Source organism: Henckelia pumila, chromosome 3 (assembly GCF_033568475.1).
Source record: "Henckelia pumila isolate YLH828 chromosome 3, ASM3356847v2, whole genome shotgun sequence".
Lineage (NCBI taxonomy): Eukaryota > Viridiplantae > Streptophyta > Magnoliopsida > Lamiales > Gesneriaceae > Henckelia > Henckelia pumila.
In genome coordinates, this window is record NC_133122.1 from 153,806,595 (window position 1) to 153,823,912 (window position 17,318).

Consider the following 17,318-nt stretch of genomic DNA (forward strand, 5'->3'; position numbering starts at 1 on the left):
AAAATCACACATGGGGGAATTGGTTGATCTTCCTTCGAGAAATAAACTATTGAGATGCAAATGGATTCTCAAACAAAAATACAAGACTGATGGATCTATTGAAAAATATAAGGCTAGATTGATAGCCAAAGGTTATAGACAAATGAAAGGTCTTGATTATTTTGATACATACTCGCTAATGACGAGAATAATATCCATTCGAGTATTGATATCGATTGCAGCATTACATAATCTAGAAATACATTAAATGAATGTAAAAACGACATTCTTTAATGGGGAACCTGAGGAAGAAATATACATGGAACAACTCGAAGGGTACGTGGTTCCTGGAAAAGAGAAAAAAATGTGTAGACTTGTTAAATCTTTATATGGGCTTAAACAAGAACCAAAACAATGACATGATAAATTTGACAAAACTATGCTGTCAAATGATTTCAAAATTAACGAGTTTGATAATGTATTTACATTAAAGGCACACCCAAAGCATATGTATTAGTATGCCTATATGTTGATGATATGTTAATTGTGAGAAGCAATATTAATATCATCAAAACTACTAAGAAAATTTTGATGAAGAATTTTGATATGAAAGATATGAGAGAAGTAAATGTCATTTTGGGAATTAAAGTTACCAAGACATTGGAAGGATGTTTGTTGTTGCAATCTCACTATGTGAAGAAAATATTCGAAAAATAAAATGATAATGACATGTACTTGATCAAAACATCCGTAGATCCAAATCTACATATTGCCAAAAATAAAGGTGAACATGTATCACAATTGGAATATTCAAGGATAATTGACAACTTGATGTATATCATGAACTACACTCATTCAAAATTAAATCTTGTAGTGGGTTTCCAACCTAGTTGACTGGAGATCCCAATATCTAGGTTCAAAAGAGAAAACTAAATTACGAGATTGGAGAAATATCTTGGAGAAATCTCCTACCCATTCCTATGATAACAGTTGTTGTCCGCACTAAGTGTATGAGGATAGGTCTGTAATTTTAATGATTCCTAATACATACAAACTGGTATGTTAAAGTATTGCGGAATACTCTCTTAGGAGATCACATACGTAAGTGCGAAGTGTGGCCGCTTCAAATATGTAAAGCACTCGCGGAACCAAGTTGTGTCCAAGGTTGAAATGGACACAACAGTGAGAACCAAATGAAATGTTAGAAAGATTATTGTGTGAGCATAATTGTCTTGGTTTACACAAAACAACGAATAGTTCAAGGCATCACGTCCACTAATTGCCAAGTAAATCCGATTATGTTTCACTAGGAAAGGTTTAAAGCCAAAAGCTACCTATCCCGATGCAGTAATTTTTTCGCTAGAACGCTATTTGTCGAGTCAGCATAGTCATGTGCATCAATTTTCATTCATGGGGAAGATTGTTGGAAAAATGTGTTGTGTACTCATTTAAAATCGATAAATAATTCGCACAAGTTACATAAGAAACGAATTCTATATCACGAGTAAAATTCGTAAACAAATTATTTCTCGATTATCAAATAGGGTGAATGAGAAAATTAATTAATATTAATTCGAATTTTATAGTGTTGAAAAATTAGATTTAAACAATTAATTCACACGGCCAAGTGTTTGGAAGAGGCGCCTCAATTTCTTCCAAATTGTGTGTAGATGAATTGATGCAATCTCAGAATTGCACCATTTTGTGAAAATATATGTTTTTTCATCAAAATCTTTCAACATCTATAAATAGGGTCCTCCTCATTTGCATTCAACATACCAATTTTCTATTCTCTTCTTTCTTCTCTCTTGTTTAATTATTCTGCGAACTTTTAAGCTTTTAGCGCTTAAAATCTGAATTACAAGATATAAAATCTTGGTTTGGATTTTCTAAGTTTTTTGCGCTTAAATTTGAGAGTTGTTTCGAATTTTAAGCAAAACACTTAGATCCAAATTTTGCAAAAAATAAAATCTTGGATTTGGATTTTTTTAGTTGAATGATTAAAATTCAAACTCATAACGTTTCAAATATTTCAAAGTTTGTGTGACTTTAAAATTTGTAATACTACTATTTTAAAATGGATAGTCGTATTTTGGGAAGCGTATAATTGTCAATAGTCGTAAGCACCAGGGAAGAACATTAATGTTTTAAGGAAATAAGCGTCAAACTCATGCCTCGACTATTTTTCCACAGAATTTTTATTCACCCGCATATAGTCCATTAATCTCAAGATCAATATTTTACCCAAGAAATCTTTCCTCCGTGTGAGATACTTGGCCGTTTGTTTCAAGTAGAGACATAGCTAGAAATGTTTTAGATTTGTACATCGTACACACCAACAACGATTTCCGAGTGCCTTACATAAATCTTTGAATTCTAAGAGAAATTTATCATGAAATATATCGAAAATTTACTATACACTCATCAATTAATTGATTGGCTATAGCCAATTTTTCCACTCATACATTGATATCTGAAAATCATTCGATATATCGTGATTATAATCAAATTGTTAGCTATTTAAATAGAATTCATTTTTTTTTATTAAATCATCCATTATTGAATCTAACATATTTACACTTTACACACAACCCATGCGAGTCAATCACTATTTTATTCTTTTTTTTTTTGAATTGTCGGCTGAGATTATTAAAATTGATAAAGCATGGTGTCATGCATTTTCTAATAATGTAATAATAAGTCGTCGCTACAAATGAACCACAATTAATTAAGCTTACTATTATTACTCATTATCCCCTTAAATTAATTAATAGCAGTTGAATATATATATAATGGAATGCTCAGCTGCTCAATCATGTTTTTCCACTTGGTCCGCGACCACTAAAAACCGGTAGTGGTTTTTGTTTTTTTTTTTTTTTTGCATCACTAAAACCCACTACCGGGTTTTAGTGGTCGCGGACCAAGTGGAAAAACATTGTTGGACAGCTGAAAATTCATATATATATATTTAGCATAGTTTGAAAACTAAATAACTATATTATTTATTCAAAATATCAATTTATACACTTTTTTAAAAAATATAGTATTACTAAATTACTATTTTACGAAGTACACATTCAAAATAATAATGTAAATACATAATAAACTATTAAATTTAAGGTTTTAAAAATAAACAAATTAAATTTTCAAAATTAAAAATAAAAAAATTAGGAAAATCGGTTAAACAGGTTTTTGGTTGTTGACCGGTTCAATTAGTTCTTAGCCGGTTTTAACCGATTTGATTATTAAAACGATTTTTTAGCATGTTCCGGACCAAATTTGTGACCGGTTCTCGATACCGATCAATCCGATTCGATTTTGAAAACACTGGTTAAAAGAGTTTATTAACAAATTTGGTACGGTGGCAAAGCTTTTTTCAATTATTCCAAGAATACCTCAACTTCCACCATTTTCACTGCATTTAACTCAAATTTTGGTTTGAATTATCTTCAAATTTTGATTTACATTGTCCGATCTCATCTCCCATAATTTGCACCATCTTTTGCTTCTTTGGAATTTTTTTTTTTAATACAAAAATCTCTGCGGAACAAAATAATATCCGTGATCAGCATGTTCATGTGTGTAATCGTAAAATTAAAAAACACAAAATATCGTCTCCCTCTCGCTATATATATATATATATACACATTAGTATGTGCATAGATAGATACAGGATTATAAACCACAATTAAAATTTTCCAGCTCATTGACAATCATAGCCTACCACCCAAACCTCATAATAATAATAAATACAATGAAAATATTCCCCACGGCGAATTTTAATGTTCATTTGACCACGTCAGCTTTGTGAACAATGACCTTTATATATAAATATAAAATTTTGATCCCCCGTGTTGCAGGATTTTCGTGTGAGCGACTGTTAAAACCCACCAATGGGTTTTACTGGTTTCTGTTTTTGTTTTTTTGCAACAATAAACCTACTGGTGGTTTTAGTGGTGGCTCACGAAAATCCTTAACCCTAGAATGCAGTTGATCAAAACTATATATATATATATATATATATATATATAGTCATGATCACCTGCACCCTAGGATGCAGAATTTTTCGTGTGCGACCTCTAAAATCCGGTACCGGATTTTAGAGTAAAAAACAAAACCAATAAAATTTAGAGTAAAAAACAAAACCACTAAAATCCGGTCGCACACGAAAAATCCTGTGATCAAAATTATATATATATATATATATATATATAATATTGGGATGAGACTATGCTGCACCTGGAGCATAGCCCTTGGATCAATAGGGCCCACATGAAAACATGTGGGACCCACATGTTATCATGTGGGCCCTCCCTTGATCCAAGGGCTTAGCTCCACTAGGTGTGCTCATGTGGGCCCTACCTTGATCCAAGGGCTTAGCTCCACCAGGTGTAGATAGTCTCACCCATAATATTGACACAACACACTCAGTGTGCAAGATTTTCGTGAGATACCACTAAAACTCAATATAAAAAAAATGAAACACTGGTCGGTCACAAAAATCCTACATACTATACTGCGTGGTATCAAAACTATATTATATATATATATATATAATATAGTTTTGATTTCCTGCGAGCTAAGAATTAAAATTTGAGATAAACATTACATATTCTCCCCGTTTACACTTTCTTTCTTCCGGAAGCTCTTTTTTAAAATATAATGCACATGAGTTTGCTTCGAACTTGAGAAGGGATGCTCATCCTGGCAAGAATCAAATAACATAAAACGGCAGCAGCAGATTCATGAAATGCAGATACACAAGAAGCAATGAAAATAAATGTATACTTGAACAGTTTTTTAGAAAAATTTAATGTCAACAGACACAAGTGAAGAAACCATCGTTTCCGAGAGGAGCGCGACTGCAACAAATAAGCTACACATGCTTGTTAACCTGTATATTTGAGGAGTTCACATTCTAACAATTCACAGCCAGTCCTACACGAAGTTAAGATCGAGGAGAGTATCTTCCTTTGCAAATTTTTGTATTCTATTGCGAGCTTCACATCCCAAATCCCACTTTCCCTAACAAACAAAATTGCTTACATGATATGTTCTTCAAATGTTTTTTCTTTTTCCAAAAACTATATGCATCACATGATCATTGGTGTTACCTGTCATCAAAATTTTCATCCCCGAGAGCATCCATTCTGTCTTGGAACGTGCAGCTTAGGTCTCTAAGGACGTCGAGTTCTGTTGCCAAGATTTTTTGTGTCTATAAAAGCATTGCAAAGATGACTCATGAATAAGCATATCTTGCATTCGTAGTTCCTAGAGTGGTAGTACAAGTCGTAAGGATTAGAGAATGTACAATGGTACTTGATTGCCAGTTTGGATCTCTAGCTCTACGTAGAACATCCAGTAATGGAGTCGGCAACCCATACCGAAAAATTCCATGGTCTTTTGAATACCATGTACCACGAACCATGTGAGTGAGCCATTCAGGTGTGATCCGTCCATCTTCACAATCTTCGTCCTGCCAGACATCGAACTCTGACACACACAATGTTTGTAAATATAAGTTATAGAGAACTGTGACAACATGGGAGTGAGGAGCAATAAGATTTACGTTCATAAGCGTGTGGCATGTCTTAAACTTAATTATGGGAAGAAAAACGTTGTCATGTTTAAATCAAATTTATAACTATATTTCATTATTAACCAAGAGAGAGTTTCAAATACAAGGAAACACACACAAGAGACATTAGGATAAAAAAGATTTAACTACAGCAAAAATATACTAGAAAAGACAAGATAACACAAATATAGTATATAGGAAGGGGTATTTAGGAAATGAACACAGCTACGTGAAACTGACCAAAAAATTGTTACTCAAGGAACACTTGATAATATTCTAATTAAATACATACATCGTGAGTGTAAGGCATGGGATATACTTTATTACAAATTAATGTAGTATTATTAATTAATCACATGAACAGGGATGTATAGAAGAAAAGAAGAAACCAGAAGAACAAAAATAGTTATTATATAGGATATTTTAGGAATAACAATTAAAACACAACAAAAGACAAAAGATGAAAAGATCAAAGGTAGAAGTACAATCTACGTTTTTCCCTTTCTTAATAATATAGCACACACAGCATATACATACACAAATACAAGGGTTCTTTGTCTGCATTATTTAGTGATATTCATGGGATTTATACGTATCACGTGGTGCAAACGTGAAAAACATAAACAAGAGAATACAAACGTCAAGAGAAGTACCGAGTGGAATAACATCATAAGGGTTATCTTCTTGCGGTAAGAAGCCATAGAAAGTTAACAAATGAGAACTGGAGAACTTTCCATAACCAAGAAAGCACTGCTCTCCTGCATGGCATGCTCTTGATAAAGGAAACCTCAAGGAATGTGTACTCGCTTCTATTCTTCCATAACGCAATACATGGGGGCATACCTGACAAGAAGGAAAAACAATTGGTATGAGCTATAAACCATGTAAGCCGTGCGATATTCAATATCTATCGTATTTGATTACTTAATTAATCTCAATATCTATTTTTGGTTCTTTTGTGGGGTGGGGTTAGATGAAAAGGTTTTGACTTCCACTTTCTTCATTGAGTTTACTTCGCCATTCTGCCATATACAAGTCTTAACAGCCGTTTGGTGACGAATCAAGAAACATGAATCACAGAAACAAAGCAATAGAAACTGGTTAATTATCTGACCGAGTGATTGAGAAAGCCAGCCACAGGAATTAAACAGGTTCTTAGCTTTCCATCTGTGAAGACAACTTTCATGCTGTTAGAGTAAAAGAGTTCACAAGCCCATAAGAAGTGCTCCCATGTGTACAACTCCGGCGGAAATACGTCAGGATGAAGATCACTTAGTGCAGGAAATAACTCCTCATATTGAACCCGTAGGTGCTGAAACAAAAAGAAACTGTATTCGAGCCATGCTTTACACTGTTGACATGTCCGCATGGTTGCCATTGTACTAAATATAACGGTTAGTCTCAAAGCAAATATTTTTAATAGTATAATAGCTCAAATGCCTTTTTTGATCAATGCATCACAAAAGAACATACTAGCTAATGGAAACAATTGCTGCAACCTAATAAAGTTGCACCAAAAGCCAAGAAACTTTTATGATGGATAAATTTTCCAGCCGAAATTGGTCTTCCATAGTGCTGGCGTGAAGACCGTTAGATACTTCATGGAAATTGAGTCGTATTATATGTAATTTACAGAAACTACTGTTAATTGTGAAAGTATGGGTCTTTATGATTGAGATGAAGGGGTTGAATGACCTCTTTGGCTTGCACAATTTCTTCTAACAATAAGGTTCCGTCTAAAGTCATGACAGCATCAATTCCAAAGCTCAATCCTGCATTTCAATGCAACCAAATGGCAAAGTCCATTTCAGACAATATTCATATATCAGGCACAACCAACTTTTGGAGATGACATCCGTTAGAACTAAAGCACAAGCTATGACAGGTTAGAGGACTTCTCTACCATAACCCATTAAAATTCCTACTTTTTTTTACTCTAATATAACCAATTTGGTATTTATTAATGTTAACCTCCAAATTGTCTTTACGAGTCAACAGCACATGGGCAAAGAGTTGAGCTAATACTTGCTAGAGAGTTTGATAGATCAATCAACATAAACACAATAATAGAGAGAAGGAAAGAGGTGATTCCAATTGAGCACTTAATGTTAACAACAAACTTTGTTAATAACAGACTTACCAGTGTTAAATTTCTCAGGCAATGTCTCAAAAAATAATTTAAAACTGGAATTCTTGTTGTACTTCTCCCTCATGCACCACAAGAGCAACATTGTCTCTGTTGAAATCCCATTGATTTCATTGAGAATATGGAACTACCTCCAAGAAACCATGATTACCAATTTGCACTTGAGCTGATTACATAACATACAAAGAAATGGTATGGCAAGTCAATGAGTAATAAAATCCTTACTAGACAACAAGGTGTACCATGTTAGATTCACGCGCAAGCTCCTCTGAGATGATGATAGATGCAGGAATCTCCAAAGCAATATCTCCTACTTTTAGGTCTTGTGTGGCTATGGCCCCTCTTCCCGCTCCTTCAATATCTACGTGATGACAATCACGACAAAAAAACAATTTTTAAACCACGTCATTCTTTTACCCAAAATTTCCATCATTTGTATGAATATTGAAACCGACTAAATTCCACATTGCACTTAATTAACCATTAAGGGAAAGATGTTCAACAAATTATGCCTTTGCAATCTTGCACTCACAAGCTATATCCAATTTGGTCCTAACACCTTGAGCGACAGACCAATCTAATAGACACTTTTCTTTATCCCAGTTAGCGCATCCAACGAATTTCGACTCTTCACCAAATTTTCTTCCAACTTTATGGATCCTATCGACTATTTCATCTCGTAAATTCTGCATAACATTTTTCATCTTGTGTTTGTCACCAGACAATGAAGTATCAGTGACTTCAAGTAGATAATTCAGAGCTTGCAATTCATTCCTGGGATTACTGTAATCACTCGTATTGTCTCCATCAAAGTAAATTTCCACCTGCATCCATTCATAATCTGTTGTTGGTTTTTCATATTACTCTTGAGCAAACAATGATAGCATTCAGCGATAATTCTAATTCAAAAGCATAATCTTAAAAGTTAGTTTATTAGGAGAAATGAGAGCGATTGTAATGTGATGCTTGGGTTGCTATACAATTTAAAATATTTGAATTGGATAGTCACAACCAACTATAATTTTCGGCAAACATCCAACAATTGATATTAGGAGTTGTTGAACGGATTAAAAGATTTTATTTGCACAATTACTACAAGCTATAACTTTAGGTAATGCGAAAGCGCTCAATCCTATAGAGAGTCTCTCAAATTTATATATCTCTATATTACTTTTAGACCTAACACATGACAACAACATAGCCAATCCCATGAGAAATCAACATCCACGGAGCACTATTTTGGATAAATTTCAATCACCAACCAAAATTCAGTCCATGCACCTGAATAGAATCTTATACTTTAATATTGTGAGCATGTCACATTATTGCCACTAACACAATAGTAGTCCAAACTTAGGTTTGTTTTTTCCCATCGTGAAAGCATCAACGTCGGCTATAACCTAACAAAGAAGAGCAACGTAAAAGACTATTGTCTTAGGTGACAGAATCTCTCAATGTCGTAAGTTATTCCACCAATTGTTTCAGTTTCCGACGTAGGACATGTAATAGATAAAAGGTTGGTTTTGAAACGGTGGAATCTAAGCATGGTTCTAAAATTCGCTACGCGCTAGTCGGGCGCCAGACCAGCGCCTAGCGCCTAGGCCGCCTAGGCGGGGACTAGGCGGCACTAGGCGGATTCCACGGTTTCAACTTAATAAATGAAATATTATAACTCCAAAACAATAATATCAAATTTAAAATGAGTTCAGCATTTGAAAAAAGAGCAAACACCAATTTTTTCTTCAAATATGGCACTCAAAATGTGGGCTTCTTCATTCGCTTTGATTCTTCAGCCTTATAATTTGCGAGATGCTCTGGTTACTCAATCATGCAGACAATGAAAGATGAATTTTGATTTAGGGCAAGCCAACGAATCAATTTTCTTGTCGTACATCAGTTTAGGGCTTATAAAACTTAAGCCCAACAAAAAAAATTACATTTCAGTTTTTTTTTGTAATTTGGGTTTTGAATTTAAAAGCCCAAATTAAAAAAAAAAATCTGAAAATCCTACCCTATTTCCGTCTAGCCCCGCCTAGGACCGCCTAGGGCCGCCTAGCCCCGCCTAGGACCGCCTAGGCGCCAAGGCCGCCTAGGCCGACCGATTAGCATGTTTTCGGTGCGGCCACCCGGCGCCTAGCGCCTAGGCGGCCGCCTAGCCCGAGTTTTCGAACACTGAATCTAAGATGATCTATTTGTTGCAAACTCAAAAGTCCTTTTTCACTATTTGAAAAGGGAAAGTATGTTTACTTTATCCATCTGCATAAGAATGGCATAAACAAACGTAGAGATTAAAGTAATGAGAAGGTGATCACCTCATCAAAGTTTATGATTCTTGCTTGTTGAATCAACCTGTTCAAGAAGTCATTCGGTTGATAGGGAGTGGAAGTGGAGGAGCATTTAAGGCGTGCCTGAACCTTCGAATCGAAACCCATATCACCAAGCAATTTCTGCCAAATTATAACAAAGTAGTTGCAATAAGGGAATAAACCGGATCACTACTTCAACTAGATACTTGGTTCTTCATCACATCAAATAACAAAGAGAAATTTAAAGCCAAATTGCCGCACCTTCTTCTTCATGAATAAAGGGTCACTTTCAGGAAGTTCAAGAACCAATGCAAGTTCATCATCATTCTCTTGCTGCAACAAATAAAAACAGTAAATTTCTTAATTTTTGATAGAGTAAGCACAGCCAAGAATCATACTTTCCGAAATAAAAAGAAAACACACTCGCATACTCGCAAAACGCACTTCTCTACATTCCTCGAATATTCACATTTAATATTCTCTTTAATCACTCTTCTTCTTACCAGCTTATTCACCAGACCCCATGAACCAGAGGATTAAGTTACTTTCGAACCAAAAAAACTAATAAGTAACATAAATTACAACCGTAAAGAAAGCAACAACTACTATCACTTCTTTTTTTTTTTTTAATCATCCCAGGCCCTCATCGGCAAATAATCAAAATCTTAGACTTTACTAAAAATTTCTCGAAATGCACACATATAGATACGGAAAACTACACGCACTGAGAGGCGTGCATCTGTATCAAACATGGGTTTACCTTATCCAAGTTCATTCTGGAGTAGAACTGTAGGAAGCAGCAGTCTCCGGCGGCTAACAGATTACGAACGCTAACTTCTTGCAAAGAAGCGACTGATGATCTGCACCGGATTGTGGGCTCTTGGCCCAATCATCATCAGGCTCTTGCTATTGGGTAAAATCTTGGAGATGATTTTGGCCCAAAGAGTTATTTAAATTGCAAAAAAAGTCACGTGACACATAGTCATAATCAATTTTACGATATGTATCTCCGAATCTATTTATGAAAAAAATTATTTTTAAATGGAGATGGACCAAGTCTACTTATTTCATGGATATAGAGACATTACACATGATACTTCCTCTTTAAAGGTCACGGTTTATAAATGGAAAATAAATATATGAAATATTTTTTTTTTTAGGGTGAAATATTTTTTTCATTTCGTTAGTTGTACGTTGTTGTTATTATTATTTTTGAAAATATATATATATATATATATACATTGAGTTTAAATATTAAAATCAATTCTGTTCTTTTTTTAAATAAGGCATTTTGTATATTATATAAAATTTTGGATTCGATTATAGGAGATGTGAAGTATGGTATGCATGTAGAATGTTTGAACAAAAAGGTAAGCAAATGGTTAAAAACGTAGTATGATGCTCTTAAAAATATTCGGTCTGCTCCGACCCGAGTCCATATCCATGAGTTATCTGAGTCCAAGATATCGTTTCAAGTCTAGGGTTGTACTTGGAGGGACGAGCTCATTATCATATAATAAACACGATTAGACTCTATCTCGTAAAGGCCCAAACCTCATAATGATATTAAGAAAATCCAAGCCCACAAAGATAAGCCTGGAAGCTGAGCCCATGCAGCTGGATCTATTTGTCCGAGCCCATAATAACCAAGCTTGCCTAGTTCGGCCTTGGAAGCCGAGCCCCGAAAATAAGCATGATCGAGCCCTTGAGCAGGGATTCCTGATCGAGCACGGGGATACTAAAGATCCGACCCGAGCTTATTAACAGAGCATAGTTTTAGACTTGTTATATATAGTAGACATGAAAACATTTGAGAATCATTAATGATTCGTGATAAAGTCAAATCTACTAATACCCCACAAGTAGGTTCATCACATGCTTGCCCAATTAGAGTCCATAGTCAAGAAGAAATGTAGTAACCCAGATTTTATTTTAAGATAATAATACGATAATCATGATTAAGAGTTAAGAATTGGACTTCCAAGCATGGACAAGATCGGAAGCTCCGAACCCAGATCGGAAGCATCGAAAAGAGCTTGATTACTTCCGAACTAAGGTACGATCGGAAGCTCCGATCCTCATCTGCCAGCAATGTGCGATGACTCAGCCATGAGTTTTGACAAGTGTCAAACGTAGAGCAGATTGGAAGCTCCGATCCCGAAATCGGAAGTTCCGATCGTGGCCGGGAGTTTGGCCTATAAATAGGGGTCTCCGGGATTCATTTTGAATTACGAATTCCGAGTTTCCTTCTTCAGTTATATAGTGTGAGGTATACACTTGAGAGCCCTATCGGTTTATAGTAAGGTTCTGAAATAACCAAGGCGTTGTTATAGTCATCCGGGACTAGCGACTCCAAAGGGCTTACTACGAACGAAGGTATGATCCGGGAATCTATTTAAGTTTTGGGAGTATTTATTAGCTTAGTTAAGGCTTATAAAATTTGTGTAGTGATACGGTGAACTTTTGAATTTAGGCTTGGAACCTAGAATCCTACTAGACTTGAACTAGCCTAGAGGTACGTACACATGGACTGAGATTGTCAGCGAGTATACATGTTTATGTGTTGCATTTATTTGGCATTATTATATGACATGATATATGATTTACCGCTTTTCATATTCATATGTCATGTGCATATACACGTTGAGCCTATACCTTGTTATACCTGATTATAGAGCCGCTCAGCTCTATATTTTTTAGTCTGTCACTGAGAGTACCGCGACGGCGGGGACATGTATGTCTGACTACTCTGGTGTACTAGACAAGTGTGGTTGTACCCAGAGGTTGATCCTTGAGGTTACAGCACTCATGTGGTGCCCGTACTGAGCATGACTTATCAGATGACCCTTTACCAGTCATCACGGTTGCATGCATCATATACATATGTTTACTCATGTTTATGTATTGGGCGTTAACGCTCACGTCCTAGTTGTTATCTTGGACACCCTATTCCATGGGGCAGGTCGCAGGATGGACGGAGCCGGTTGTTTGAGGCAGGACTAAGGAGCAGGAGCCTTGAAGAGTTATGTATACAGCAGGATTCATTATAGATGTATAATGTTTACTTACTAGTTGTTTCGATATGGTTGTATCACTACTGATAAACAAGCTTGAAACTTTTGTAATAAGATTATGTGTAAATTATGGGTTATGTTTTCGCACGTTTTTCTCTGATTAGTATTATTGCTTTAATTAAGTTTAATGCATGCTGTTAGTTGCCAGTTAGTAGGTGATTCAATGCAGGGTCACTACAAGAAAGGCTCGGGTCCAAATCCAAGTGGTAAAATTAGCTCATGAGGGTAGGTGGTGGAAGTGACAGAGGCTGGTTAAACAAGTATGTCATGGGAGAGGAGTTAAAGGCTAAGGTGCTAAGGGCTAAGAGGTAATCCAAGTGAGGTTGTGGATTGTGGGTGAAGTACTTGGAGTTGGAGTTAGAATTGGTGGATGAGAGTAACTAGGGTAGAGCTCGATCAAAGGGGGCGAGCCCTAGCCTCGACTTTGCATCAAGTGCGAGGTCACACATGAGATCGCCCGAGGAAGGCGTTCCTGGATGAAGAAGCATGTGAGCTACACACACGTGATCCCTTGTGAAAAAGGTGTGGTCCTCTACTACGCCTCCTATAAATACCAAGTTTGCTCATTTAATATTCAACTCATTACTTTCATTTTTTAGGGGTGCCCAAGCTCCCCTCTCCGCTTATTTATTTTCTGACTCTAACTTGAGCATCGAAGGGGCTACGTCGAGACACCCTCCCGGCCCCTCTAACGCTTTTTGCTTGGTTTTAGGTTCATTCTAGACTTAAAGCTTTGGACTTAGGTTGGATTTAGGCCTTGTATTGAACCCTCCAATTTCAGTGAGTATCATCTACTAAGTTGGTTAAGAGACCTAGCCACCCTAGCAACCGAGCCTGTCATACCTCGAAATTGAGGCTAATCGACACAGGTGGCATTCTCAAATTATTCCTTCAAAATTAACAACAAGCCTCAGAAGTATAGATTTCAGAAATAAAATCAGTATATCTATTCATAACTGAATTACATCGTATTTATAAAACTGGAATCCAATCGTCTTTACAAATGAAACGAAAACAGAGTCTAACACAGCGGATAAAATAATAAAACTGGAACAAAAAACTAAGCAGCAGAAATCACGATCTTCGCCAGCCCCATAACTGGTTTTTTTCATCTTCCTCGATTTCTTTTTCGTTCTTATATGAGATAGTTTTGGGTGGGTGAGTGATATGGTTGTCATTTAGTAAATGAGAAAAATCATCCCAACTTTTAAAATAAGTTTTTTTTAAATAGGAATCTTATACACATACAAAAATCAGAACCTGAGTCATATATTCATCAGAAATATCAGGCATCATTTTATGCACTAAATTCGCTTATGAGTTTCGTGGCTATCTGATATAAATCCCTTATATATTTATTCTTTTAAGGATGAGGTCAGAACAGAATAGAACAGAACATAACATAACAGAGTATTCAGAATATATATTCCTATCACTAGTTCATAAGTTTCAGTGCATCAAAATATAGATTTCAAAAATTCAGGATTTGAACACAAGTATACATGCTAATTTTTTTAAATATATAATCAAGTTTTAAATCAGATATCCCACTTACAGAATATTTCTAAATAGATTTTGGTTTGTTCGTGACCATAATTCTGCACTTAGTTAACTGACTGCTTCTTCTCGCTCAACTGATATTTTCCCACTCGAGTTTCTATGTAATTTTGCACAGAATTTTGTTTAAAATTATCTTAGAAATATGAGTGCTATTTATAGGAAAAATTTAGATTGTTAGGCTCCCATTTAATGCCATTATTTGTCATGATTTCGAGCTAATGCGTCAGTTACAAATCTGGAGCAGCAGCTGTAGCTCAACTGATCCTCTGCTAAACTTAGCTCAAATGAATTTGAGCTCGACTGAAATTTGAGCTCAACTAAATTTCAATAACTAAATTTTAATTTAGTTCTCAACTAGATTTAGGAACCTCAACTGAATTTAGTCCTCAACTGAAATTCGGGTTCTCACATCCTTCCCTTTTTATGAAAAGTTTTGTCCTCAAAACTTGATACTTCCAAATTTTTGAAGAGGTAAGGATATTGTTTACACATCTTATTATAATTCCCATTTAGCTTCACGTTCCGTATGGTTGGACCACTGGACTTTGACATATGGTATCGTTCCTCGTCTCAAAACTCGATCCATAGTATCTACTATGTAGATGAGAACTTCTTCATACTACAAGTCCTATTTCAGGTTCTCTTGGACTGTTAAAGATCCCATTTCAAGTACATGACTTGGATCATGTATGTATCTTCTCAATTGCGATGTATGGAAGACTGGGTGAATTCGGGACAAGTTAGAGGGCAGGGCTAATTGATACACGAGTGTCCCTACTCTTTTTAGTATTTTTTATGGTCCCACATATCTTGTATTTTGTAGTAACCCACACCGGAATCACTTACTAAATAAAATCCTAAGCATGCAATTAAATATTAATTAACAATAATAAGATAATTCAGCGGAAACTAGAATACATCAAACCCAAATCAAAAACATCTATTAATATAAAGGTTAAAGTACAACCATATCAAATAAGTGTATCAAATGCAATCCCAACTAAAACAACCAAACCAGATAACAGGAAACTCAACGACATTGCTCCTTGCCTCGGGGCTCACTCCTGCCTGCATCATCTAACCCGAGGCTTACCCCGTAGAATGGCTGAATGAGGTGTCTAAGATAAAAACAAGGATGTGAGCGGTAACGTCCAATACAATAAATATGAGTATAAAAACTTATGTGTATGCATATGATGTGAACGGGATAACTTGATCAACAGAAAAAACTCATGCTCAAACTGGAGGCACCAGAGTGCATAGTATCAACTCGAAAATCCCCTTTAGATCACTAGCACAATCATCTGGACGTGGATCTGAAAATATCATGGAAATATCACAGCCCGCCGTGCCAATCGGTCATGTGACTAGAGCTGTCAGATGGGTCAACCCATGGCAAGGCGTGCCGGTCCACCATAAACCCACCGTTTGGTGGGTCGAGGGCGGGCCGGCCCACCATCCCGATGGATTGGAAATCCTCAACCCAACTCAACCCAACCCAACCCAAGGTGGGTTGCGGGTTAGGCTGGCCAGCCCGCAGGTTTGCTCGCTACAAATAAAAATAAAAATAAAAATAATTATAATTAATTATAAATTTCATTTCATAAATAATTATTAATAGAAACATATTAATAAAATTTCTAATTATTGATTTCACACGTGTAAATTTTATATAAAGTAATTACCACAAAAAAATTCACAACTTTCATTAAAAAATACATATATCACCATAAAGTAAAAAAAATAAATAAATAATTTTTTTTCCAGGCTCGCCGCGGGTTTGGCCCACTAAGGCCCGCGACCCGCGCGAGTTGGCCCGTTAGTTGGGTTGAAAAAATTTCAACGCAACTCAATTAAATTGTGTGGCGGGCCGGGCCGACTCGACGGGCCTAACCCAAATTGATATCTCTACATGTGACTCATGATCAATCGTCCACAAATTAGGGCTGATCGACCATACTAAAAATGGCTATCTTGAAGAATATTCGACTCAACGTGATACATGAAAATGCAACATATGAACAGTAATACATGCATATCATGGCAGATAAAATGCAACACATAAGAATGAATACTCAGCTGATATCTCAGTCATTACTTACGCACCTCTGTAGGTCAATTTTAGGTGAACATCTTGGTATCCAAGCCTATAAATAAATATATAATGTATCACTTATATCATTCTAAAAGTCTTGACTAAGCTAATAGATACTCCCAAACTTATCAAGGATCTCGAAGTATTAACTGCATCTATCGTTAGCCCACTGATGGTGATGGCCCCAAATTAGGCAGAACTTCTCTACGACTTTGGTAGCGCCTTGCTATCATCCGACCCTCGAGACGACACCTAAAAAGCCCCAAATATCGACTAAGAACTAGATAGGAAAGCTGGGAAATTGACAATTCTGAATGAGGGTCTCGACCCTTATTTATAGACAGAAGTTCGGAGCTTCCGATCATAGGTTCGGAGCTTCTGAACGCACTTAGAAACTTTGAATCTCACAATCGGACCTTTTGATCTCTAAACACCAAATGTGTTTCTTTTGATTGGACAACACATTGTGCTTGTAGGGTTCGCACCCTTTGAACTTGCGTTCGGAGCTTCAGAACTCACTCGAGTCAAATCACCAATCAGAAACCAATACTCTATATGTCTTGGAGAGTTCAGATGTTTT

General features: G+C 36.0%; 1 protein-coding gene across 4 annotated transcripts; it reads right to left on the reverse strand.

The window, feature by feature from the left end:
• Nucleotides 1–4,445: 4,445 nt before the first annotated feature.
• LOC140888125 (uncharacterized) lies at nucleotides 4,446–10,893 on the reverse strand. Of its 4 annotated transcripts, XM_073295808.1 has the most exons (13): nucleotides 10,770–10,893; nucleotides 10,271–10,342; nucleotides 10,016–10,150; nucleotides 8,236–8,527; nucleotides 7,946–8,064; nucleotides 7,698–7,830; nucleotides 7,253–7,329; nucleotides 6,672–6,869; nucleotides 6,211–6,400; nucleotides 5,291–5,472; nucleotides 5,094–5,194; nucleotides 4,874–5,004; nucleotides 4,446–4,683 (listed from the first exon to the last, which is right to left on the reverse strand). In XM_073295808.1, the coding sequence occupies exons 1-13, from the start codon at nucleotides 10,782–10,784 to the stop codon at nucleotides 4,679–4,681; spliced, it is 1,650 nt and encodes a 549-aa protein (XP_073151909.1). In that variant the 5' UTR covers nucleotides 10,785–10,893; the 3' UTR covers nucleotides 4,446–4,678. The 4 variants fall into 4 exon arrangements, with proteins under 4 accessions (XP_073151909.1, XP_073151912.1, XP_073151911.1 ...); XM_073295811.1 differs by lacking the exon at nucleotides 4,874–5,004 and having other exon boundaries at nucleotides 4,447–4,683; XM_073295810.1 differs by lacking the exons at nucleotides 4,446–4,683; nucleotides 10,770–10,893 and adding an exon at nucleotides 10,513–10,645 and having other exon boundaries at nucleotides 4,751–5,004.
• Between the last annotated feature and the right edge of the window lie 6,425 nt (nucleotides 10,894–17,318).